Source organism: Oncorhynchus nerka, linkage group LG27 (genome assembly GCF_034236695.1).
Source record: "Oncorhynchus nerka isolate Pitt River linkage group LG27, Oner_Uvic_2.0, whole genome shotgun sequence".
In the NCBI taxonomy this organism is placed as follows: domain Eukaryota; kingdom Metazoa; phylum Chordata; class Actinopteri; order Salmoniformes; family Salmonidae; genus Oncorhynchus; species Oncorhynchus nerka.
Window position 1 is genome coordinate 76098456 of NC_088422.1, and position 27399 is coordinate 76125854.

Sequence of the window (27399 nt, forward strand, 5' to 3'; positions counted from 1 at the left end):
GTAGTGTCCCCAATAGTCTCCTCTGTAGTGTCCCCAATCGTCTCCCATGTAGTATCCCCAATAGTCTCCTCTGTAGTTATCCCCAGTAGTATCCCCAATAGTCTCCTATTTAGTGTCCCCAATAGTCTCCTCTGTAGTGTCCCCAATAGTCTCCTCTGTAGTGTCCCCAATAGTCTCCTCTGTAGTGTCCCCAATAGTCTCCTCTGTAGTTATCCCCAATAGTCTCCTCTGTAGTATCCCCAATAGTCTCCTATTTAGTGTCCCCAATAGTCTCCTCTGTAGTGTCCCCAATAGTCTCCTCTGTAGTGTCCCCAATAGTCTCCTCTGTAGTGTCCCCAATAGTCTCCCATGTAGTATCCCCAATAGTCTCCTCTGTAGTTATAGTCTCCTCTGTAGTGTCCCCAATAGTCTCCTCTGTAGTGTCCCCAATAGTCTCCTCTGTAGTGTCCCCAATAGTCTCCTCTGTAGTGTCCCCAATAGTCTCCTCTGTAGTTATCCCCAGTAGTATCCCCAATAGTCTCCTCTGTAGTGTCCCCAATAGTCTCCCATGTAGTATCCCCCATAGTCTCCTCTGTAGTTATCCCAAATAGTCTCTTCTGTAGTTATCCTCAATAGTATCCTCTGTAGTTATCCCCAATAGTCTCCTCTGTAGTTATCCCCAATAGTCTCCTCTGTAGTGTCCCAATAGTAGTGTCCCAATAGTCTCCTCTGTAGTATCCCCAACAGTCTCCTCTGTAGTTATCCCCAGTAGTATCCCCAATAGTCTCCTCTGTAGTGTCCCCAATAGTCTCCCATGTAGTATCCCCAATAGTCTCCTCTGTAGTTATCCCCAATAGTCTCCTCTGTAGTTATCCCCAATAGTCTCTTCTGTAGTTATCCTCAATAGTATCCTCTGTAGTTATCCCCAATAGTATCCGCTGTAGTTATCCCCAATAGTCTCCTCTGTAGTGTCCCAAATAGTCTCTTCTGTAGTTATCCCAAATAGTCTCCCATGTAGTATCCCCCATGGTCTCCTCTGTAGTTATCCCACATAGTCTCTTCTGTAGTTATCCCCAATAGTCTCTTCTGTAGTTATCCCAAATAGTCTCCTCTGTAGTTATCCCAAATAGTCTCTTCTGTAGTTATCCTCAATAGTCTCCTCTGTAGTGTCCCCAATAGTCTCCTCTGTAGTGTCCCCAATAGTCTCCTCTGTAGTGTCCCCAATAGTCTCCTCTGTAGTGTCCCCAATAGTCTCCTCTGTAGTGTCCCCAATAGTCTCCTCTGTAGTGTCCCCAATAGTCCCCTCTGTAGTGTCCCCAATAGTCTCCTCTGTAGTGTCCCCAATAGTCTCCTCTGTAGTGTCCCCAATAGTCTCCTCTGTAGTGTCCCCAATTGTCTCCCATGTAGTATCCCCAATAGTCTCCTCTGTAGTTATCCCCAGTAGTATCCCCAATAGTCTCCTATTTAGTGTCCCCAATAGTCTCCTCTGTAGTGTCCCCAATAGTCTCCTCTGTAGTTATCCCAAATAGTATCTTCAATAGTCTCCTTCATGTAGTTATCCTCAATAGTATCCTCTGTAGTTATCCCCAATAGTCTCCTCTGTAGTGTCCCTAATAGTCTCCTCTGTAGTGTCCCCAATAGTCTCCCATGTAGTATCCCCTACAGTCTCCTCTGTAGTTATTCAAAATAGTCGCTTCTGTAGTTATCCTCAATAGTATCCTCTGTAGTTATCCCCAATAGTCTCCTCTGTAGTTATCCCCAATAGTCTCCTCTGTAGTTATCCCCAATAGTCTCTTCTGTAGTTATCCTCAATAGTATCCTCTGTAGTTATCCCCAATAGTATCCGCTGTAGTTATCCCCAATAGTCTCCTCTGTAGTGTCCCAAATAGTCTCTTCTGTAGTTATCCCAAATAGTCTCCCATGTAGTATCCCCCATAGTCTCCTCTGTAGTTATCCCACATAGTCTCTTCTGTAGTTATCCCCAATAGTCTCTTCTGTAGTTATCCCAAATAGTCTCCTCTGTAGTTATCCCAAATAGTCTCTTCTGTAGTTATCCTCAATAGTCTCCTCTGTAGTGTCCCCAATAGACTCCTCTGTAGTGTCCCCAATAGTCTCCTCTGTAGTGTCCCCAATAGTCTCCTCTGTAGTGTCCCCAATAGTCTCCTCTGTAGTGTCCCCAATAGTCTCCTCTGTAGTGTCCCCAGTAGTCCCCTCTGTAGTGTCCCCAATAGTCTCCTCTGTAGTGTCCCCAATAGTCTCCTCTGTAGTGTCCCCAATAGTCTCCTCTGTAGTGTCCCCAATTGTCTCCCATGTAGTATCCCCAATAGTCTCCTCTGTAGTTATCCCCAGTAGTATCCCCAATAGTCTCCTATTTAGTGTCCCCAATAGTCTCCCATGTAGTGTCCCCAATAGTATCCTCTGTAGTTATCCCAAATAGTCTCTTCTGTAGTTATCCTCAATAGTATCCTCTGTAGTTATCCCCAATAGTTTCCTCTGTAGTGTCCCCAATAGTCTCCTCTGTAGTGTCCCCAATAGTCTCCCATGTAGTATCCCCCACAGTCTCCTCTGTAGTTATTCAAAATAGTCTCTTCTGTAGTTATCCTCAATAGTATCCTCTGTAGTTATCCCCAATAATCCCCAGTTAACCAAATGACTAGTCCAAACAGGGATCCACCAGTATCTTTCCCAGTAGACCTCTGCCTCCTTCTCTCTTCCTTCCCAGCACCAAAGCAAAGCCCATTTTTCCCAGTCTGATCTTGATCATGTGCCTTTAGAAACATTAGCAAAGTGCCTAACTGTTGGGGTTATAGGTTGGAGTGTACCTGGCCTGGCCTGGCTTGGCATGGTTTAGCTTGGCCTGCTTGCCTGGGACTCAGTGAGCACTCATCCATGGCAGGACAGGCGTAGCACTGCTCTGATAGTGTCTACTCTCCTGTGCTGTGAATGGGTGGGATGTTGAGTTCTGCAGCTGGCTGCTGTATGGATGAGTGCTCCATCCTGCTCCTGCTGCCAGCTGAGCATGGGCCAGTCACAGGGCACAGACACGGTTCCTCCCTCTACTCCATCCTGCTCCTGCTGCCAGCTGAGCATGGGCCAGTCACAGGGCACAGACACGGTTCCTCCCTCTACTCCATCCTGCTCCTGCTGCCAGCTGAGCATGGGCCAGTCACAGGGCACAGACACGGTTCCTCCCTCTACTCCATCCTGCTCCTGCTGCCAGCTGAGCATGGGCCAGTCACAGGGCACAGACACGGTTCCTCCCTCTACTCCATCCTGCTCCTGCTGCCAGCTGAGCATGGGCCAGTCACAGGGCACAGACACGGTTCCTCCCTCTACTCCATCCACAGGGCACAGACACGGTTCCTCCCTCTACTCCATCACAGGGCACAAACACCATCTGCGTCCAAAATGGCACCCTATTCCCTATATAGTGCACTACTGATTAGATCCCCATGGGCCCTGGTCAAAAGTAGTGCAGTATATAGGGAATAAAGAATAGCTGTTTCAAATAAAAGGAGAAAAAGTTATGGTTTGGCCAAACTGGTTACGGTTTGGTTAGGTGAATGACAGCTTGTGGTGTTGGAGAAATTAAGTGTACAGTGCACATACATGATGTGGCTGATCTGGACTGCCATGCTACAGCTGAGAGGGAGGTTTGGATATGATGTTTTGTGAAACAATACCATCTAGTGGCCAACGTTGCTCGGTGCTCATTAGCAGCTCCAAGGGAAGCTACAGTGCCTTGCGAAAGTATTCGGCCCCCTTGAACTTTGCGACCTTTTGCCACATTTAAGGCTTCAAACATAAAGATATAAAACTGTATTTTTTTGTGAAGAATCAAAAACAAGTGCGACACAATCATGAAGTGGAACGACATTTATTGCATATTTCAAACTTTTTTAACAAATCAAAAACTGAAAAATAGTGCGTGCAAAATTATTCAGCCCCCTTAAGTTAATACCAGTTTTGCACATCGAGAGACTGACATTTTATCCCATTCCTCCTTGCCAAACAGCTCGAGCTCATTGAGGTTGGATGGAGTGCATTTGTGAACAGCAGTTTTCAGTTCTTTCCACAGATTCTCGATTGGATTCAGGTCTGGACTTTGACTTGGCCATTCTAACACCTGGATATGTTTATTTTTGAACCATTCCATTGTAGATTTTGCTTTATGTTTTGGATCATTGTCTTGTTGGAAGACAAATCTCCGTCCCAGTCTCAGGTCTTTTGCAGACTCCATCAGGTTTTCTTCCAGAATGGTCCTGTATTTGGCTCCATCCATCTTCCCATCAATTTTAACCATCTTCCCTGTCCCTGCTGAAGAAAAGCAGGCCCAAACCATGATGCTGCCACCACCATGTTTGACAGTGGGGATGGTGTGTTCAGGGTGATGAGCTGTGTTGCTTTTACGCCAAACATAACGTTTTGCATTGTTGCCAAAAAGTTCAATTTTGGTTTCATCTGACCAGAGCACCTTCTTCCACATGTTTGGTGTGTCTCCCAGGTGGCTTGTGGCAAACTTTAAATGACACTTTTTATGGATATCTTTAAGAAATGGCTTTCTTCTTGCCACTCTTCCATAAAGGCCAGATTTGTGCAATATACGACTGATTGTTGTCCTATGGACAGAGTCTCCCACATCAGCTGTAGATCTCTGCAGTTCATCCAAAGTGATCATGGGCCTCTTGGCTGCATCTCTGATCAGTCTTCTCCTTGTATGAGCTGAAAGTTTAGAGGGACGGCCAGGTCTTGGTAGATTTGCAGTGGTCTGATACTCCTTCCATTTCAATATTATTGCTTGCACAGTGCTCCTTGGGATGTTTAAAGCTTGGGAAATCTTTTTGTATCCAAATCCGGCTTTAAACTTCTTCACAACAGTATCTCGGACCTGCCTGGTGTGTTCCTTGTTCTTCATGATGCTCTCTGTGCTTTTAACGGACCTCTGAGACTATCACAGTGCAGGTGCATTTATACGGAGACTTGATTACACACAGGTGGATTGTATTTATCATCATTAGTCATTTAGGTCAACATTGGATCATTCAGAGATCCTCACTGAACTTCTGGAGAGAGTTTGCTGCACTGAAAGTAAAGAGGCTGAATAATTTTGCACGCCCAATTTTTCAGTTTTTGTTTTTTTTGTTAAAAAAAATTTAAATATCCAATAAATGTCGTTCCACTTCATGATTGTGTCCCACTTGTTGTTGATTCTTCACAAAAAAATACCGTTTTATATCTTTATGTTTGAAGCCTGAAATGTGGCAAAAGGTCGCAAAGTTCAAGGGGGCCGAATACTTTCGCAAGGCACTGTATTTCTCCTGAAAATCGTTGTCTGTTTGTCTTTACATCAAAACTATGAAATAACACATATGGAATCATGTGGTAACCAAAAAAGTGTTTAAAAATTATATTTTATATTTTATATTCTTCTAAGTAGCCACCCAGCTTTACACACTCTTGGCATGCTCTCAACCAGCTTCACCTGGAATGCTTTTTCAACAGTCTTGAAGGAGTTCCCACATATGCTGAGCACTTGTTGGCTGCTTTTCCTTCATTCTGCCGTCCAACTCATCCCAAACCATCTCAATTGGGTTGAGGTCGGTCATTTGATGCAGCACTCCATCACTCTCCTTCTTGGTAAAATAGCCCTTACACAGCCTGGAGGTGTGTTTGGAGTCATTGTCCTGTTGAAAAAACAAATGGGATGGCATATCGCCGCAGAATGCTGTGGTAACCATGCTGGTTAAGTGTGCCTTGAATTCTAAATAAATCACAACACCCCCACACCATCACACCTCCTCCATGCTTCATGGTGGGAACTACACATCTGTTCACCTACTCTGCGTCCCACGAAGACCCGGTGGTTGGAACCAAAAATTGGACTCATCAGACCAAAGGACAGATTTCCACTGGTCTAATGGCCATTGCTCGTGTTTCTTGGCCCAAGCAAGTCTCTTCTTATTATTGGTGTCCTTTAGTGGTGGTTTCTTTGCAGCAATTCGACCTCAAAGGCCTGATTCATGCAGTCTCATCTGAACAGTTGATGTTGAGATGTGTCTGTTACTTGAACTCCGTGAAGCATTTATTTGGGCTGCAATTTCTGAATTTCGGACTTTGTCCGGATTGACTGACCTTAATGTCTTAAAGTAATGATGGACTGTCGTTTCTCTTTGCTTATTTGAGCTGTTCTTGCCATAATATGGACTTGGTATTTTACCAATAGGGCTATCTTCTGTATACAACCCCTACCTTGTCACAACACAACTGATTGGCTAAAACGCATTAAGAAGGAAAGACATTTTTAACAAGACACACCTGTTAATTGAAATGCATTCCAGGTGACAACCTCATGAAGCTGGTTGAGAGAATGCCAAGGTTGGCTACTTTGAAGAATTTGAAGAATCTCTTTTTGGTTACTTCATGATTCCATATGTGTTATTTCATCATTTTGATGTCTTCACTATTATTCTACAATGTAGAAAATAGTACAAATAAAGAAAAAGCCTTGAATGAGTAGGTGTGTCCAAACTTTTGACTGGTACTGTATGTCTGAATATGCTCTGAACTTTGAAACTGAGTTAAAAACTGTCCATTGCCCTGTCAATATTTGTAATCTAAAAAATGTGTGATTTGTTAGACGTGTATAGTGTTGGTCTGGGAATCAGATAAATTATATCTCAGATGAATGACTCCCTGCAGAGGGAGAGAGTCTCATACATTCATCTGTGGGGACAAATTAATGATCACTAGAGCTATTACACGGAGTCATTGATGAAGAGGCTACCCCAAGCTATTTGTTTAAAGACAAAATGGCTGTCATTTTGACTCTCAAGGGGAACCCAGCCTGCCTCCTATCCAAAGAGCCTCACTTAGTTACACTCCCCTCTCCATGAAAATATGTGGGTGTTAAAAACATATTGAAAACCCCTCCCTGTAGTCTCCCTTCCCTCTGTGGAGGAACTCAGTAATGAATCAATGACATTTGAGTGCTTTCACTAGTATCACTCAAGTGGGAAATAACATTGAGAGTCAGAGTCAACTCAGGTTAATGGAGGTGTCCATGTTGCCGTTTTATCCACAGCCTAATACCTCCAAATCCCCTGTTTCAAGTGTACAGCTGTACTTTATCATAATGTAGTCTACTGTATTAATATCTGAGGGAAAGGAGGAAAGAATTTAATGAATTTATTTAATGCATTACTATAGGTCACTAAGTCCTTGACTAACATTCAGGGGATATATATTGAACAAAAATATAAACGCAACATGTAAAGTGTTGGTCCCATGTTTCACGAGCTGAAATAAAAGATCCCAGAATTTGTCCATATGCACAAAAAGTTTATTTCTCTCAAATTATGTGCACAAATTTGTTTACATCCCTTTTTAGTGAGCATTTCTGCTTTGCCAAGATAATCCATCCACCTGACAGGTGTGGCATATCAAGAAGCTGATTAAACAGCATGATCATTACACAGGTGCACCTTGTGCTGTGGACAATAAAAGGCCACTCTAAAATGTGCAGTTTTGTCACACAACACAAGGCCACAGATGTCTCAAGTTTTGAGGGAACGTGCAATTGTCATGCTGACTGCAGGAATGTTCACCAGAGCTGTTGCCAGATAATTTAATGTTAATTTCTCTGCCATAAGTTGCCTCCAACGTCGTTTGAGAGAATTTGCCACCCGGACAGCCGATGAAACTGCGGTGGCCGCGCCCCTTCCCAGAGATGTGAAATTGAAAATTTATTAATTAACTCATTTCAATTGACTGATTTCCTTATATGAACTGTAACTCAGCAAAATCGTTGAAATTGTTGCATGTTGCATTTATATCTTTGTTCAGTATATTAGCTTGTCACTATCCATGTCACACTGAGCTGATTAATCATGTCAGTTGTTTCTATTGTCCAGGGGTTGGTGTGATAGAGAAGCCAGGTTTGGCCATTGTATTTAGCCTAGGTAACTGTAAAGTGCCTCTGCTCCGGTATCCCTGTTGACCTCTATCGCCTCTCACCCCTCACAGAGAGGCAGTCACAGAGAGACCAGAAATGTCAGTGCAGCAGGCAGTACCACAGACCAACCACGTTAACAACAACACCAGTAAGAGCCCCTCCCAGTCGCGTTCAGGGAGCCTCCAGCGGCCCGAGAGAGAGGAGCCTCCGGAGGGGGAGATCCGACTGAGCCAGGGGGACGAGGAGAGGTACGTGTTGGAGGCTCCTAGAAAGCTCAGCCATCCAGCCACGGAGGTAGAGGTGGACAGGCTCTCCCCAGACACTCTCCCTGGCCCCTCACACCCCAGGAATGGCCTGGCCCACAAAGTCCTCGCCACGCTGCCCCCTGAGCAGAATGGGAACGTTGTGTATAAGAGGGGCCTTGTCCCACGGACAGCCACAGAGAAGCAGGTGCAGAGGAAGACTGCTCTGGCTCAGGTGGAGCACTGGGTCAATGTACAGAAGGGAGATCCCAAGAGGTCAGTCAGAAGACCTACTTTACTCATCTAATCTTTACTCTTATCCTGAGCATAATCTTAACCTTAATCTTAAGCTTCAGTGATGATAACCCTAACCATCACAGGAGGTTGGTGGCACCTTAATTAGGGAGAACAGGCTCGCTGTAACGGTTGGAGCGGAATAGATGGAATGGTATCAAATACATCACACACATGGTTTCTATGTGTTTGATGCCATTCCCTTTTTTCCATTCTGGACATTATTATGAGCCGTTCTCCCCTTAGAAGCCTGCTGTGCAAACTATAGCCTCAACCCATTCCCCAATATCAACCATTCAATTGACATACTGTATTATAACTAACTATTTATAAATGTCTCCCCCTGGTGGCGATTGTGAATATCTCAGCTCTGAACTGCTTTTTCACTGTAACCGTTTGTTAGAATAAAGTGGTCATGCCTGAATGGCTGTTGATACTTTTTACTTAAATGCACTTTAGTTTCAACTCAGTATTGATGCTCAATTATGTACCTGGTGAAATAAGTAGACTGCACAGTTCATAAAAGGCCCTATCTCTCTTTCCTAACCTTAGCAACACATCTACTACTGAGTACTCCCTCCCCCTCCCTCGGCGGACCCCTCCCCTGCAGCCTAAGGCCGTGGTAGTAGAGGCCTACCAGACATTGCCAAAGACCCCCAGACTCCCGTCTGGCGGGAGCTCCCCTTCGGCGCCCCGCAACCTGCCCAGCGACTACAAATACGCCCACGACCGGCTCAGCCACTTCCGCATGTCCACCGATGAGCGCATGGCCACCAAGGAGGGCATGGTATGGCAGCTGTATGAGTGGCAGCAGCGCCAGCAGTTCCGCCACGGCAGCCCCACGGCGCCCATCTACACCGGGCCAGACTTTCTGGACACCTCCTCCTTCAGGGTCACTGTGGAGATGCCTCGCTCCATCTCTGTGCCCCCTTCCCCCTGTGAAGTCCCCCCATCTGTCCCCACCTTCAAACCACTGTCCCCCCACAGGCCACACACCCCCTCAGACAGGGTGACGGTCAGGCCGCTGGATGAGGTGCCACCTGGGGAGTCGCCCACCGGCTCCAGTTCTCCTAGACGGGTGTTTTCTCAGCTTTCTAAGGTAGGACTCTGACTCACTGGGGTTTAAAGGGTTAAAGAGGCTGGTTTACCAGCCTGGGACTGGCACAAGACTAAATGTTTTACAGCTAAGGAACGTTCATCTTTCATAAAAGGGTTTCATTCTCACAGTTACTGAGGCCATTTTGTTTGTAGTGAATTTCCAATTCATCTCTGTCTTAGAGGAATAATAACTTTGACACATTAACCGTTAGAGAAAGGGCCAACCATGGGAAGACGAGCATGAGAAGTAGCCCTGCTGTAACTTCCCGGCATCTTCACTTTGATGCCGGGCACAAGCTCCGAAGGATTCACACAGTCCACACCCAGGCCCTCTACACAGGTGGTAGGGTGTGTGTGTGAGTGGGAGCCTTCCTCCCATCTCCCAGGCCGGCCCGGCCCAGTCTCCGGGCTCAGACACACACCAGCTTGTGTGGCTGTGTGCGTGTGAGTGGGAACCTCCCCATCGCCCATTCCTCCCGGCCCGGCCCAGTCTCCGGGCTCAGACACCCACCAGCCTCTATGGCCGTGTGTGTGCGAGTGTGTGACCCCCTGTGACAAGGCACTGTCCTGCGTCATCCGCACCCTGTGCTGTCTCCATGCTGGCTGCCACACCCCCCATATGTGAGGCTGTCTTTACAAGGCTGCAGTACACCAGCCTCCACGCAGCCCTTATCGCTAGCCCACTGTCCTCACACCAAGTAAACAGAATGTCCCAGCCTCTGTTTCCTCATCATTCACCCATAACGCCAAGTCACTAATTATGTGTCTTAAATAGAACACTGCCGCTCCGCTCGCTCACAGAATAATCATAAACACTCAAAGAGGAGAAGTATTTTTTTAATGAGCCACAGTTTGTGTGTGAGACCATCCAATAAAGCAATGGTTTATGGGTACTACATTTAGTCTGCAGATGAACTTTGTTTTGATGGATCTAGCATCTCTCAGACTGGTGATGTCTTTTTGGCTTGAGTGTGTATTTCAGGGCTGTGTTCCATGTACCTCTATGGAATATCACACAAGTGAGTATGTGTGTGTGTGTGTGTGTGTGTGTGTGTGTGTGTGTGTGTGTGTGTGTGTGTGTGTGTGTGTGTGTGTGTGTGTGTGTGTTATTAGCGGCTAATTCAATTTGCCCAGGGCCTCTCAGCCCCCTGTAAACATCTCCACTGTATCTCAACCATCAGCAACGGTCTCTTTCTTCTGATCTTACATTTAAATTAAAAACCTATTATACAGCAAAAAAAGATTAGCTTGGGAATCTCTGAGGGAATGGCTCACAGTGCTTCTCTCGCTGATAGCAAACAAATGTTATTTTAAGAAGGCAGGTTGGGGATAATTTATGTGTAGTTAATTCAATCTCTCGTTGTTTGTGTCCTTTTAAGGTTCCGTGAAGGGCCTAGCCAAGGAATTCTGTGTGTTAAGCAAAAATGTCAAACCTTCCAAACCCTGTAGCAACTTCAACTGGGGGCTTTATTTCAAATAAGAGGAGGAAGGATGGAAATAAATACATGGATAGAAGAAAAATCTGCTGTGTGCACAAATGAGTTTGTAAAGTTGCAGGCTTTCCCTTTAAGTTTGGGGTGTTACATATCAGAATGCCCAGTAGCGGGGACAGAAAGCCAGGAACGATCTGAACCACATTGCAGGCATATTCATCCTTGTAAATGTTCATTTATGATTTGCCATTCTGTTTGATCTGTGAAATGGGATATGTAGCCTAATAACTTGTTGATGTCTTTGTTTTCCCACAGACTAGTCAGCTGGAGAGACGGTCAATGCCAGCCATGGGCTACATCACACACACAGTCAGCGCACCAAGCTTGCATGGGAAAACGGTACAGCTTCTGTCTTGTTAATTTATCTTCATCACACACCCAGTTTAAACTATTCTCTGCTTTATATTCGGACTATTAAAGATTAATGCTGAAGGGAACTTCAATGTAATACATTTCAGTCAGAAAGCAGCACCATTTTCAGCTGGTGGATTCAGTGCTGTTCTGCTCTGAAGGGCCTTGTGTGGGTGGCGGGGAGAGAAGAGCAGGTATTGTGGTAGGATGCCTTGGCCCACAGCTCTCTGGGGCCTGAAGAGCTGAGCCCTCACTGCTGCCACCCTGGTGGCCAGGTGTTGAAGTGCTCTCTCTCTGTCCCTCCCTCTCTTCCTCTCCCTGGCCTGGGCCTGACCCTACTGCAGCCGGAGGAGTTGACCCTGCTGCTCATTCAGCTCAGGAGTCACCAGGCCAAGATGGCTGGTGTCCACGGCGACGCCCTCCACCACCTACATCACAACGGCCTCCTAGGCCCCAGCCTGCAGGTCAGGCCCCCTCGTATCCTCCCCCCTGCAGCCGCCCTGCTGCTCTGCAGCCCCACTCCAATTAATTGTGGATCCCCAGCCCCCAGACAAATCCCCATCACCCGCAGTCTGTGTCTCTGCTAGTGTTTTGGTCCCAGCTCCATCCTTCATTGGACTGTGTGGTGTGTTGGTCGTGTCTTGTTGTACTAGTGGCTTAGGTGCTCCCCTGTTAGCATGGACTGTCTGCAGCTATAGATACACCAGCCTGTGTTGTGTTTGAATGGACTCACTCATCTGTCGGCATAATGTAGCACTCCGTTGAGCCTCATAGAGACGTGTTTCATTTGATTTGTTAAAAAACAAACATCATGTTGCTCCCAAGCTTCATATCAAGCATGTTGCTTGTTGACTATGCACCGTGCCTGTCTTCACATACATATACTGTAGCCTTATCTTCTGTTGTTTGAGCTCTTTGCAAACCTGGATAACTACAATGACAAATGTATTTTTGACTTTTCTTTCACATTTCCCCTGGTTGTGTTGAACTGTGTGTATCTGAGAGGTCATTCTTATTAGTGTAAAGTGATCCTGGGTATACAGGCTGGCTCAGGAGTGTGTCTCCCTAGAGCAGGGGTAGGCAACTAGATTCAACCGCGGGACGGTTTTTGTTGGCGCAAATGGAACCTAATTATAATAATTTGTACACTGAAAATGTTATTGTAGTGGAAGTAATACCTTAATTACACCGAGTCATGATCACATATGTCTCTTTTTTTTTATTTGTGGGAGTACTTGGGAACAGATTTCCTAAATTCAACTGAATTCCTGGTGGTTTTCAAGTCTCTTTTTTGACCAAAAAGAAAGAAAGGTGCCTGTTGCCGACCCCTGCCCTAGAAGAGCCAGTCCAAACACAGTGCACTGCTCTGATCTCAGACCTGCACAACCACAGTGAAGCTGTAAAGGTGCTCAATGACAACCACCGTCTCTCTCCATCAACACTTATGTTCTGTTCATCCTCATGTAGACATCATTCACCCGTGCCGGAGATTTGTTGCGAACTGAATTATAAGCAGTATACTGCCCTATGAAATGCTTAAGCTATTTGTGTAAGCATCCCTAAACTATTTAGATAGCAGGCTTACACTACAATCTAGTTTGGTGTAAATTCTCATAATATAACCGAATCAATTTGCCTGATTTTCTGTCCTATTTTGCCTCGTAAATATTCATTTGACTGTATTGATATGATCTCTCCAATGAGAATGAAGTAGAGATATAGAGTTGTGCTGTAACAGCACCTGACTAGTCTTCCTATACTATAGCCTCCTAGCATCCTTTGCAGCTTTCTGTCTTGTGATCTGTCTCTCCACTCCTCATTGTCTGTCAGGCAGATGATACTTACATGCAACTGAAGAAGGACCTGGATTATCTAGATCTGAAGGTGGGCCCCAAGAGAAAAGATCATGTAAATGATGATTTATCTCTCTTCCTCCTCTCTCCTCTGTAGCCTGCATCCTGCTCTTCCTTCCACTGTCTACAGTGTCAGCCTCTTCCTCATTCACACACCTCCTTCTGCTGCTCTCTCCTCTTCTTTCTGACCTCGTTCCTCAGGGCTGTGTGGTTTAGGTTGATGTTGGAATTTAAACTGTCTTCTGTGTGTTTTAACCACTGTTGTTTTTGTTACTAATGCTATGTATACTGAGAATAATGCTATGCTGCATTCATCTGTGTGTCTTTACTATCAATGCAGCAAAGAAAACAACTTGAGTGCAATATGACCTTAGACATAAAATGATCTGATTATCGGCTACAGTATAAATTATACAATTTTCTATATTGTGTCAAAGCTAGCTATCCTTGCAATTGGATAAAAGTACATTTGGAATAGTACATATTCAACCCTGAAAACATGGGGCCAAAATATCATACCTCCACTGATGGGAACTGAAGTTTCAAGCAGCACAGTACTACATGTCAAAAAATACATTTTGCGTAATAAATTTCACTTCCCATCAGGCAATGCTGCTAAAAGAGACCTACAATGGGCACGTTCGACATTGCAGCCGACATTAAAGGCGTGTCGAGACTGACTGATCTACAAATCACCTTGCATCCTAAATAACTACACAATATTATTTGTAGATCAGTCAGTCACAATTTACCCATGATACATCACGGATTTGATGCTCTCGAACCCGAAAAATATCTTGCTGCTGTGCGGCTTCATAGAATTCAGAGAATGCCAAGAGTGTGCAAAGCTGTCATCAAGGCAAAGGGTGGCTATTTGAAGAATCTCAAATATAAAATACACTGCTCAAAAAAATAAAGGGAACACTTAAACAACACAATGTAACTCCAAGTCAATTACACTTCTGTGAAATCAAACTGTCCACTTAGAAAGCAACACTGATTGACAATACATTTCACATGCTGTTGTGCAAATGGAATAGACAACAGGTGGAAATTATAGGCAATTAGCAAGACACCCCCAATAAAGGAGTGGTTCTGCAGGTGGGGACCACAGACCACTTCTCAGTTCCTATGCTTCCTGGCTGATGTTTTGGTCACTTTTGAATGCTGGCGGTGCTTTCACTCTAGTGGTAGCATGAGACGGAATCTACAACCCACACAAGTGGCTCAGGTAGTGCAGCTAATCCAGGATGGCACATCAATGCGAGCTGTGGCAAGAAGGTTTGCTGTGTCTGTCAGCGTAGTGTCCAGAGCATTGAGGCGCTACCAGGAGACAGGCCAGTACATCAGGAGCAGGACCGCTACCTCCGCCTTTGTGCAAAGAGGAGCACTGCCAGAGCCCTGCAAAATGACCTCCAGCAGGCCACAAATGTGCATGTGTCTGCTCAAACGGTCAGAAACAGACTCCATGAGGGTGGTATGAGGGCCCGACGTCCACAGGTGGGGGTTGTGCTTACAGCCCAACACCGTGCAGGACATTTTTCATTTGCCAGAGAACACCAAGATTGGCAAATTCGCCACTGGCTCACTGTGCTCTTCACAGATGAAAGCAGGTTCACACTGAGCACATGTGACAGTTGTGACAGTCTGGAGACGCCGTGGAGAACGTTCTGCTGCCTGCAACATCCTCCAGCATGACCGGTTTGGCGGTGGGTCAGTCATGGTGTGGGGTGGCATTTCTTTGGGGGGCCGCACAGCCCTCCATGTGCTCGCCAGAGGTAGCCTGACTGCCATTAGGTACCGTGATGAGATCCTCAGACCCCTTGTGAGACCATATGCTGGTGCGGTTGGCCCTGGGTTCCTCCTAATGCAAGACAATGCTAGACCTCATGTGGCTGGAGTGTGTCAGCATTGATGCTATGGACTGGCCCGCCCGTTTCCCAGACCTGAATCCAATTGAGCACATCTGGGACATCATGTCTCGCTCCATCCACCAACGCCACGTTGCACCACAGACTGTCCAGGAGTTGGCGGAAGCTTTAGTCCAGGTCTGAGAGGAGATCCCTCAGGAGACCATCTGCCACCTTATCAGGAGCATGCCCAGGCATTGTAGGGAGGTCATACAGGCACGTGGAGGCCACACACACTACTGAGCCTCATTTTGACTTGTTTTAAGGACATTACATCAAAGCTGGATCAGCCTGTAGTGTGGTTTCCACTTTAATTTTGAGTGTGACTCCAAATCCAGACTTCCATGGGTTGATAAATTTGATTTCCATTGATCATTTTTGTGTGATTTTGTTGTCAGCACATTCAACTATGTAAAGAAAAAAGTATTTAATAAGAATATTTAATTCATTCAGATCTAGGATGTGTTATTTTAGTGTTCCCTTTATTTTTTTGAGCAGTGTAGATTATGACTTGTTTAACACTTTTTTGGTTACTACATGATTCCATGTGTGTTATTTCATAGTTTTGATGTCTTCACTATTATTCTACAATGTAGAAAATAGTAAAAAATAAAGAAAAACCATTGAATGAGTAGGTGTTCTAAAACTTTTGACTGGTAGTGTAAGTCTAATGCCAGCTTCAGCAGAATGACCTTGTGTGTTGTAATGATTCTACATTCTGCTATCAGCAATTCTCTTCCATTAACAACAGTACAAAGCATCTGATCTTCCTGAAGTGATTTGTATGTATAACACCACAAACCTTAATTAACCTTCTGTTTCTTGGAGTGGGGAGTTCTATTATCGATGTGTACATTCTGATGTAACACCTCTCTATTTCCTGTTTTAAAACAGATCAAAAGTATTGACCCGTTGATCGTTATGGTACACAATGTGTTAGAAAACACCCCTCCAGGTTTTGGGTCCAGTTGGAATGTAAGGATGGTGTGCATACAAAGAGATTCCACTGCTTCTCCTAATAGAATGTGTATAATGCACTCCTCACCTGCCCATGTTTGCTGTGATGACTGGCCATGTTAGAAGAGAGACCCACCGCATAGCTTTGCTTGCTGGGTACTGTAGTCCATCATGGTGATGCTGTGTCAGTGTGTGCTGACTGACTGATGTGGACTCTGTCTCTGCTCTCTGTGAGAGGGAGTCCCATTGCATGCTGTTGAACCCTGGATTGCACTTTGTTTCAAAGCCTTTCTTTTCCTTTTGTTTGTCTTGTAAGCACTATAGAGACGACCCAAGGGTGGTCTTTGAGAAACGTCAAAACTGATTATCATATAACACTTGTATTAGAATCAGAGCTATAAGGTCAACTAAATAATGTGTGCTTTGGTTGTAATTGTAAACACACCTACATCTCTACGCTCTTTGAAATGTATCAACAGAAATCATTAGCTCTGTTTGGGCATTAAGTCAATTGAAATCTCTTAGCGAAAGACACTGAAATATATCTACAGTTTATATCAATTCTAACTGGGCCAGTTCACTGACGTCTCTGAGATATGTATTTGGCCACGTCTGATTTATCACTGTAACAGAGAGGATCTGAAGGAGGTGCCATATTTCCTGCTAGTTCCTCCCTTTCTCTTGGTTCATAAAGAGGACACGGTCGTTAACTAAACCCACGGACACACTGCCAGGAAAGAGCAGCTTTGTGGTTCTCCGTTGTGGCCTCTCTCTTAAATGCACAGATGCTGTTTTTGACCATAAATATATTTGCACAGCTTTTAAAGCAGTCGTATTGCATTGTCTTGTGCACACTACTACCCACGTCTTCTTTGTTGAATCATTTTTTGCATAGCTGTTCTACATTGTGGTTTCTGCCATCCTAATGTCCTTAGCAAGGTCTCATGCTGTTGCTTGATAATTGCTGTATGTTGTTGTTGTTGAATGTTATCTATTGAAGTTGGTTTTAATATTTAGGGTAGCTGAACTTTTTTTTGCAACTATTACTGGGAGAAGTAAGGTTGTATTTGTGCCTTTGGGGCATTGCAGGTTACGGGCCGTGAAACTCTAAAAGACAGACCATCGAGACCTGTTCAGATAGCAGAGAGCGATGTTGATGTAAGTATACCGGCCCCCACACCCAGTTTATCCATCTCTCTCCTTTTCTTCAACGTCTATCGTTTTTCACATCTTATAACCCACTACAGAGACAGTGAACTGAGGATTTGAGAAGTTGGTATTGTGTAGTTGTGGTAAACAGAGGGTGTGTAGGGAGGGAACGGAGCAGAGCGAAGATGCAGGACTGTGGGGACAGACAGCTGTTAAAGCCTGAGAGTATCGACGAGGGATTTTATTTCCAGCTCTCAATTTAAAGGGAAAAATACATGTAATGGGATTTTAGACGTAGAGCTCTTAAATTTTTCAGTTTGATTTCTGTCATCCAGCCTTTTTAATTCTTTGTTTGCTCAGAATGGAGGTAAATAAGCTGGATGTCTTGGCTTTTCATCATTAGCATTGTTCCAGTTTAACAATTTATAAGAATTTGCTGGTGAATTTGTTTGAACAATGAATATTTCATGCAATTAAAACAACAATATACGGCTGTGAAATAAAAAACAGCTTAATTATTAATTGAACAGAATGATAAATAGAACTCAAGAATAAACACTCAGTGTGTGAGAAAGATTGTAAACTAGGCAGTCTTATTTTGTTTTCAGAAACATATAACCCATTTCTGCGGGGAAACAAATATGCCGGTCTCAATAAGCACTGTTCTCTTGAAAAGTGAATTTCAAAATATGGATTTTTGATTATGATTGCTTATAATGGGCATTACCAGTCCCCACAAGCAGACAGTATAAAGCTTTATTTCTTTATTTTCACACAGAGAAGATGAAAAGAGGTCCTCAGGGCATTTCAAAGAGATGGATCTTATTGACATATTTACAGACAGAGCAGACTACAGTAGACTATCAATTCATTCTGCTGGGCACTGTGGTTTGAATAGTGTTTACCAGAAGCTCCTGGGCAGAGGGTCCCTGTTCTAGCCATAGACCTAGTCTTCTTAATAGACCTTATCAATCTCTGTTCTCTGTGCTGCCTGCTGCTGTTCCCTGTGCAGGTGAAGTTAAGCCGACTGTGTGAACAAGACAAGATCCTTCAGGAGCTGGAAACAACAATACGCACGCTCAAGGAAGACAAGGTATTGGGTTTTCTGTGTTTGTTTGTGTGTGTGTGCACATGTTTGTGCACGTGTGTGTACCTGGGTATGTGTACGTGTGTATTAGCTCCCCCGTATGGTCTCGTGGTGAATACCCCAAGCCCTCGTGGTGTCCTGTCCTACAGGACAAGTTGGAGTCCGTGCTGGACGTGTCCCACCAGCAGATGGAGCAGTACCGGGACCAGCCGGCCCACCAGGAGAAGATATCCTACCAGCAGAGACTACTGCAGGAGGACGTGGTGCACATCAGAGCTGAGATCTCTCAGGTGTCCACGGTAAGGGCTGCTCTGTCTGACCTAACACAGCCTGGCTCACTGATTTGGACATAGCCCCATTGACTGACCACACAACCTCCCTCTCTATCTCGCTCCCTCTCTTACTCTCTCACTCTCTCTTTATCTATGTTTCTCTTGCTTCATGCAGGAGATGGAGAATGCGTGGAATGAGTACAGCAGCCTGGAGAGAAATGTAGACTGGTTGAGGACAGCTCTGGAGGGCCAGATGAACCGCAGTGGTCTCTCTCAGGTCAGGATCGCACCACAACCACACCACTGCAAACACATACTCTTGTACAGATTCCCAGAGGGATGGGAACAACGTTTGTAGTGTTTGTGTTCATGGTTGTGTGTGTGTTTGTCTATGAGCAGAAGGAGAAGTCCCAGATCAAGAGGGAGTTGTGGAGGATTGAAGACGTAATAGCAGGCCTCAGCTCCAGCAAAGCCAACTACCAAGTCACCATCTCCTCTGTGACCAACCCAGGTGAGAGGAGTGCTGTGGCTCTGCCTCCGCTTGCCTCTACTAACCCACACTGGAGCTCAGGACGAGCTAGAGAGAGAAATGGATGCTACTTGTCATGTGCTTATATATTTACAGGGGACAAAATGGATGAGTTGATTATGGTCTATATGTGTATTTGGCTTTTGTGGGTGGAGTGTGGGGGTTTTGTGTAATTTTAACGTGTATGTTGTGTGTGTCGAGGGGTGTTTTACGTGTGTGTTTTTGTGCCTCTAGAGAGAAAACTTGTGCCTTCCGTGTCGCCATCGTCAGTGCCTTCTCTGTCTGCCAGTCCCTCCCTGGGAGAGATAAGACTGGCCCAACAGCACAGCCCCCACCTCAGCCCCACAACCCCCACCTCCACCCAGCACACCACCGCAGCCCTCCCCATATCTGTGTCAAAATGGGTGAGTGGCCCCCCCTCCTCTCTCACTCGAAGGACATAGTGTTGAATGTTATCCTATCTGATAGTAAATGTGGTTGAATATGATGGTAAAGGCTATGCTGGTTGGTTGTTTTATCTGCAGGCAAATGAGGGCGCCCCTCCCCGACCACCACTACCTCAGCTATACAGTCCTGAGGACCACGCCCCCGCCGTGCCTCCGCTGCCCAGGGAAAGCAGCGTCATCAGACACACATCTGTACGAGGCCTCAAACGACAGTCTGACGAACGCAAGCGGGACAGGGAGATCGGCCAATACACCAACGAAGACAACAAGGTGTGTGCTTGGAGAGAGCTATGGAGCCGTGTGTCTGTGTGGTACTGATCTCTGTCTTTGTGGGTGTCAGGTGGAGCTGCGCACCTTCCTGAGTGAACCTGAGCTCCTGGGAGTGGGAGGGTCTGGTCACATGAGGATGGGGGCCTTGGGGCATGATGGTGGCTACCAGACCCTGCCAAGCAGAGGTAAGTAGCTCTAGGTCTAACACATGTAATGCACCTTGATGTAAAGTGGAATAACATGTTTGTTTCTTTGAAGAAGTCTTACTCTTCAGAATAAGCAAACAGCTTGAAAGACTAAACAGCTTTCCGTTTTTTTATAGTGTTCACACCAGCAGCAAATATGTGCTTTGTAATGTACCCACTGAACATGCTTTGGCTCTTGTGCTCACTTGGGAGTCGTGTTTTCATATTTGCTGTCTTTCTCTCAGGGCCGGCTGGCTCCTCATCCAGGCTAAATCAGTCCACAAACATCTCCTCATATGTTACCCTCAGAAGAGGAGCCTCAGCCGCCTCAGGCCTGAAGGTAAGACTCCAACTATTTCTGACTGACTAGAGAGAGAGAGAGTAGGTGGAAAGGCAGCACAAATATTGTTTCTAAATCCTGTCATGGCTTTTACTTTTGTGGAGCTGAGACAAGCTAACTTGATTAGATGCAGCATCTAGTACAAAACGCTGAGTACATGGGAAAAAACTAGGTTATTTTCCATGAAGAAAACTTTTGACTTATTCCAGCTGGCCAACAGTATTGTTATAATAATCAAACAAGATTAGAAGTTTAAATTGCTATTGATTAAAAATGTAGGCTAGTGTAGTAGTATAAGTAGATACTGTATTACAGCTGTGGGATAATAGCCGCTAGTTGTATAGTAACAGTAGAATTACTGACTGCAGTAGTTGTGACTGTATCCCAGTAGTAGTAGTAGTAGTAGTAGTGTGTGAATGTGGTAGTAGCAGGCCAAGTAGTAGTATTTTGATATATAGAGTGGCGTTGCTGAAGCAAGGAACACAAATAACTATAACTCAGAAGTAGGTGAAATATTTAATTTTTTATTATTTTTATTTCACCTTTATTTAACCAGGTAGGCCATTTGAGAACAAGTTCTCATTTTCAACTGCGATCTGGCCAAGATAAAACAAAGCAGTGCGACACAAACAACACAGAGTTACACATGGGATAAACAAACGTACAGTCAATAACACAATAGAAAAGTCTATATACAGTGTGTGCAAATGTAGTAAGATTAGGGAGGTAAGGCAATAAATAGGCCACAGTGGCGAAATAATTACAATTTAGCAATTAAACACCGGAATGATAGATGTGCAGAAGATGAATGTGCAAGTAGAGATACTGGGGTGCAAAGGAGCAACAAACAAAAAAAATAACATGGGGATGAGGTAGTTGGGTGTTGTCACGATCGTCGTATGGAGGGGACCAAAGCGCAGCGTGGTGTGAATACATTCTTCTTTATTAATGAAGAACAAGAAGAACACTTAAACAAAACACAACATGGGGATGAGGTAGTTGGGTGGTGTCACGATCGTTGTATGGAGGGGACCAAAGCGCAGCGTGGTGTGAATACATTCTTCTTTATTAATGAAGAACAAGAAGAACACTTAAACAAAAAACAACAAAACGATTAAGACGAACGTGACCGCTATATAAACAATGTGCAAATGTGCAACATAACATAGACACCTAGATGAAAACAACCCCATAAATCTACTAAAAACCCTAGACAGTACAAACACCCTAGAATAAGACAAAAACACACATATCACCCATGTCACACCCTGACCTAACCAAAATAATAAAGAAAACAAAGAATACTAAGGTCAGGGCGTGACAGGTGGGCTATTTACAGATGGGTTATGTACAGATGGGTTATGTACTGATGGGTTATGTACTGATGGGTTATGTACAGATGGGTTATGTACAGATGGGTTATGTACAGGTGCAATGATCGGTAAGTGAGCTGAGATAAGGCTGTGCTTTACCTAGCAAAGACTTATAGATGACCTGGAGCCAGTGGGTCTGGCGACAAATATGTAGCCAGCCAACGAGAGCATACAGGTCGCAGTGGTGGGTAGTATATGGGGCTTTGGTGACAAAACGGATGGCACTGTGATAGACTACATCCAGTTTGCTGAGTAGAGCGTTGGGGGCTATTTTGTAAATGATATCGCTGAAGTCAAGGATCGCTGAAGTCAAGTTTTACGAGGGTATGTTTGACAGCATGAGTGAAGGATGCTTTGTTGTGAAATAGGAAGCCGATTCTAGATTGAATTTTGGATTGGAGATGCTTAATGTGAGTCTGGAAGGAGAGTTTACAGTCTAACCAGACACCTAGGTCTTTGTAGTTGTCCACATATTCTAAGTCAGAACCGTCCAGAGTAGTGATGCTAGTCGGGCGGGCTTGTGCGGGCAGAGATCGGTTGAAGAACATGCATTTAGGTTTGCTTGCATTTAAGAGCAGTTGGAGGTCACGGAAGGAGTGTTGTATGGCATTGAAGCTTGTCTGGAGGTTTGTTAACACAGTGTCCAATGATGGGCCAGAAGTATACAGAATGGTGTCGTCTGCTTAGAGGTGGATCAGAGAATCACCAGCAGCAAGAGCGACATCATTGATGTATACAGAGAAAAGAGTCGGCCCAAGAATTGAACCCTGTGGCACCCCCATAGAGACTGCCAGAGGTCTGGACAACAGGCCCTCCGATTTGACACACTGAACTCCATCTGAGAAGTAGTTGGTGAAGCAGGCGAGGCAGTCATTTGAGAAACCAAGGCTGATGAGTCTGCCGATAAGAATGCGGTGATTGACAGAGTCGAAAGCCTTGGCTAGGTCGATGAATATGGCTGCACAGTATTGTCTTTTATGATGTCGTTTAGGACCTTGAGCGTGGCTGAGGTGCACCCATGACCAGCTCGGAAACCAGATTGCATAGCAGAGAAGGTATGGTGGGATTCAAAATGGTCGGTGATCTGTTTGTTATTTTGGCTTTCGAAGACTTTAGATAGGCAGGGTAGGATAGATACGTATAGGTCTGTAACAGCTTTGGTCTAGAGTGTCACTCCCTTTGAAGAGGGGGATGACCGTGGCAGCTTTCCAATCATTAGGGATCTCAGACGATGCGAAAGAGAGTTGAACAGGTTAGTAATAGGGGTTGCAACAATTGCGGCGGATAATTTTAGAAAGAGAGGGTCCAGATTGTCTAGCCCAGCTGATTTGTAGGAGTCCAGATTTTGCAGCTCTTTCAGAACATCAGCTATCTGTATTTGGGTGAAGGAGAAATGGGGAGGGCTTGGGCAAGACCACTCTAAATATTTAGAGTGGTCTTGTGAAGCAAGGCACACTGATAAGTCAGAAGTATATCAATTAACTAGAGTGTTCTTGCAGAAGCAAGTCACACTAATTAGTGATTCTCATTCATGGAATGTGTACCCCTACTTCTATAATTTGACATTTCTGAAAGTTCCACGGCAGTTAATTCAACAGTGTGAAGTTAGCTTAATTAAGGTAGGTGATGCGGTTACTAAAACAGCTGTAGATCGTGATTGGTGTAAGTTATTCCTATTCTGATTTCCGATTTGAATAGCTTAGAAGTAGACTAAGATTTTATGCTCTCTATGTTGTTGTCCTAGTGGTTGGGAAAGTGGTCAAAATGGCAGCGGTTTCAAAACATTGAGAGACAAAATTGTTGATGCGGTTACTAAAGCAGCTGTGTGGTTTGATTGGTCAAATATATTTCTGTTCTGGTTTCAAATTTAAATAGCAGAAACGCAGACTAAGATTTCCTTCTCTAAGTTTTTGTCTAAATTGTTGGGTAAGTCACATTGTTTACAGTGAATAGAATCTTGGAAGTCTGGGAGTTTTTAACAACGAGAGCTTTAGAATATTGAAGAAATCCCATTAAAGTCGCTGATTTTTGGGGGGGAGGACAAAAAGCTTAATAGTTTAAAAAGTATACATTTTATCAAAAGGCTGTGTACAAGAATACTATTCGAGACCGGTATACATGTTTTAAAGTTTGAATGGGGTTTCTCGGCCTGCACGTTTGAATGGGGTTTCTCGGCCTGCACGTTTGAATGGGGTTTCTCAGCCTGCATGTTTGAATGGGGGTTTCTCGGCCTGCACGTTTGAATGGGGTTTCTCAGCCTGCATGTTTGAATGGGGGTTTCTCGGCCTGCACATTTGAATGGGGTTTCTCGGCCTGCACGTTTGAATGGGGTTTCTCGGCCTGCACGTTTGAATGGGGTTTCTCGGCCTGCACGTTTGAATGGGGGTTTCTCGGCCTGCACGTTTGAATGGGGTTTCTCGGCCTGCACGTTTGAATGGGGTTTCTCGGCCTGCACGTTTGAATGGGGGTTTCTCGGCCTGCACGTTTGAATGGGGTTTCTCGGCCTGCACGTTTGAATGGGGTTTCTCGGCCTGCACGTTTGAATGGGGTTTCTCGGCCTGCACGTTTGAATGGTGTATGAAAAATTGTGTTCCAAAGAAAAAAATCTAAAATAAGTTAGGTCATTATTTAAAATGTGACTTCTGAGCAAGTCACATTAACCTCTTGCTTCTACTCGGGACGCTTGCGTCCCAACTAGAGCTCTGGAAATGCAAATGCGCTACGCTAAATGCTAATAGTATTAGTTAAAACTCAAAAGTTCATTAAAATACACATGCAGGGTATCGAATTAAAGCTACACTCGTTGTGAATCCAGGCAACAAGTCAGATTTTTAAAATGCTTTTCGGCGAAAGCATGAGAAGCTATTATCTGATAGCATGTAACACCCCAAAAGACCCGCAGGGGACGTAAACAAAATAATTAGCATTTCGGCGTTACACAAACCGCACAATAAAATAGAAAACATTCATTACCTTTCACCATCTTCTTTGTTGGCACTCCTAGATGTCCCATAAACACTATTTGGGTCTTTATTTCGATTAAATCGGTCCATATAAAGCCTAGATATCGTTATATGTAGACTGTGTGATAAACGAAAAAAACATTGTTTCAAAACGTAACGTCATTTTTTAAAATTCAAAAAGTCGACGATAAACTTTCACAAAACACTTCGAAATACGTTTGTAATGCAACTTTAGGTATTAGTCAACGTTAATAAGCGATAAAATTCATCAGGAGGCGATGTAAAGATCATTAGCTGTCCGTCTGGAAAAATGTCCGGCTAGAAACTCAACGAAAATATCCGGTCCTAGACCTGAGGAGATACGGTGCCCTGCATGTGTTTGACCAAGAAAAAACTCGAAGGGAAATGACAAGACTCTAGACACCGTGTGGAAGCTGTAGGTACTGCAACCTCAGTCAATTAATTGTGGTTCACCTTTATCAATGGGTTCAAGTAGCGCATGGATATATTTTCCCATTTTCAGTGATCAGTTTTTCCTGTGCTTTTCGATGTAAATGCCGTTCTGGTAAAGCCACAGCAGTGATTTAACCAGTTTTATAAACGTCTGAGTGTTTTCTATCCACACAGACTAAGCAAATGCATATACTATATTCCTGGCATGAGTAGCAGGGCGCTGAAATGTTGCGCGATTTTTAACAGAATGTTCAAAAAAGTAGAGGGTCGACTTAAGAGGTTAAAGAGCAACTGCCCCTAAAAAACAACTTCTCATTTAGAAAACAGCCTATGTGGCCTAAATATGAGTCAGAAGTATTTATTCTACTGTCAACATGTATTACAAAGTATAAATAGAATACTTTTGATCATAAAGTCAGTCTCGCCCAAAACTGAGTTTTGTACCTGAGCATGTCACAATGTAAATGAATGTTGGTTTTATTAAAGTCCTGCCCACATGCCCACAGCTGGCAGCACACAAGTATAATCAGTTCAGAGTGCAGCTGCACACGACCTGATCATAATGCCCTTGATAAATGTGGTTTGACTTTGCGTATCCCTATGGGACAATATGTAAACATTCCAATAGCTCAATGACTTAAAAACCTCAAAACACTATAAATTGTAGAAATTCATATACAACTATTAAAAGCTAAAAGGTATGCAACATAAAAATATTGTCTCATTTACGTTGAGTAGTTAACTTCTTGCGTCGAGCCATCCCGGATCCGGGATCGTGACTACAGCCTCAAGCCCATTACCATAACGCAACATTAACTATTTATGAAAATCGCAAATGAAATGAAATCAATATGCTAGCTCTCAAGCTTAGCCTTTTGTTAACAACACTGTCATCTCATATTTTCAAAAATATGCTTCTCAACAATAGCAAAACAAGCATTTGTGTAACAGTTTTGATAGCATTCGCAGGCTAGCATAGCATTTACCGTTAGCATTCAGCAGGCAACATTTTCACAAAAACCAGAAAAGCATTCAAATAAAATCATTTACCTTTGAAGAACTTCGGATGTTTTCAATGAGGAGACTCTCAGTTAGATAGCAAATGTTCAGTTTTTCCTGAAAGATTATTTGTTTAGGACAAATCGCTCCGTTTTCTGCGTCACGTTTAGCTACGAAAAAAACCTGTATCCAGGATTGTGTAAATCTATCCGCAAGCTCATTAGCATAACACAACGTTAACTATTCATGAAAATCGCAAATGAAATTAAATCAATATGCTACCTCTCAAGCTTAGCCTTTTGTTAACAACACTGTCATCTCAGATTTTAAAAAATATGCTTCTCAACCATAGCAAAACAAGCATTTGTGTAACAGTATTGATAGCATTCGCAGGCTAGCGTAGCATTTAGCGTTAGCATTCAGCAGGCAACATTTTCACAAAAACCAGAAAAGCATTCAAATAAAATAATTTACCTTTGAAGAACTTTGAATGTTTTCAATGAGGAGACTCTCAGTTAGATAGCAAATGTTCCGGTTTTTTTTCCAGTTTTTTGTGCAGGAGAAATCGCTCCGTTTTCTGCGTCATGTTTTGCTACCAAAAAAAAACAGAAAATTCAGTCATCATAACGCCAAACTTTTTTCCAAATTAACTCCATAATATCGACTGAAACATGGTAAACATTGTTTAGAATCAATCCTCAAGGTGTTTTTCACATATCTCTTCATGATATATCGTTCGTGGAAGTCTCCTCTCTCCTCTCAATCACTGGATGACTGCGTGCAGCTTGTAGATTACGCAGCAATTTCAACAAAGGACACCGGGCGGACACCTGGTAAATGTAGTCTCTTATGGCCAATCTTCCAATGATATGCCTACAAATACGTCACAATGCTGCAGACACCTTGGAGAAACGATAGAAAGGGCAGGCTCATTCCTGGCGCATTCACAGCCATATAAGGAGACATTGGCAAACAGAGCCTCAAAAATCCTGCTCATTTCCTGTTTGAAGTTTCATCTTGGTTTCGCCTGTAGCATCAGTTCTGGGGCACTCACAGATAATATCTTTGCAGTTTTGGAAAAGTCAGAGTGTTTTCTTTCCAAAGCTGTCAATTATATGCATAGTCAAGCATATTTTTGTGACAAAATATTGCGCTTAAAACGGGCACGTTTTTTAATCCAATAATGAAATAGCGCCCCCATAGGT

At 44.0% G+C, this 27399-nt stretch overlaps 1 protein-coding gene across 15 annotated transcripts in view; it reads left to right on the forward strand.

Moving 5' to 3' along the window:
• The window catches only part of LOC115123604 (pleckstrin homology domain-containing family A member 7-like), a 159660-nt gene that overhangs the window by 118399 nt on the left and 13862 nt on the right, over nucleotides 1–27399 (forward strand). For 5 of the 15 annotated variants that reach the window (XM_065012004.1, XM_065011999.1, XM_065012009.1 and 2 more), the window contains 15 exons: nucleotides 8002–8448; nucleotides 9019–9565; nucleotides 11313–11396; nucleotides 11753–11872; nucleotides 13239–13316; nucleotides 16066–16146; nucleotides 17218–17286; nucleotides 18290–18370; nucleotides 18514–18663; nucleotides 18812–18913; nucleotides 19036–19147; nucleotides 19400–19569; nucleotides 19690–19881; nucleotides 19952–20066; nucleotides 20312–20406. In XM_065012004.1, coding sequence (XP_064868076.1) covers nucleotides 8002–8448; nucleotides 9019–9565; nucleotides 11313–11396; nucleotides 11753–11872; nucleotides 13239–13316; nucleotides 16066–16146; nucleotides 17218–17286; nucleotides 18290–18370; nucleotides 18514–18663; nucleotides 18812–18913; nucleotides 19036–19147; nucleotides 19400–19569; nucleotides 19690–19881; nucleotides 19952–20066; nucleotides 20312–20406 — 2443 coding nt within the window. The remainder of the gene's footprint in view (nucleotides 1–8001; nucleotides 8449–9018; nucleotides 9566–11312; nucleotides 11397–11752; nucleotides 11873–13238; nucleotides 13317–16065; nucleotides 16147–17217; nucleotides 17287–18289; nucleotides 18371–18513; nucleotides 18664–18811; nucleotides 18914–19035; nucleotides 19148–19399; nucleotides 19570–19689; nucleotides 19882–19951; nucleotides 20067–20311; nucleotides 20407–27399) is intronic. The other 10 variants (XM_065012008.1, XM_065012002.1, XM_065012013.1 and 7 more) reach the window with 8 other exon arrangements.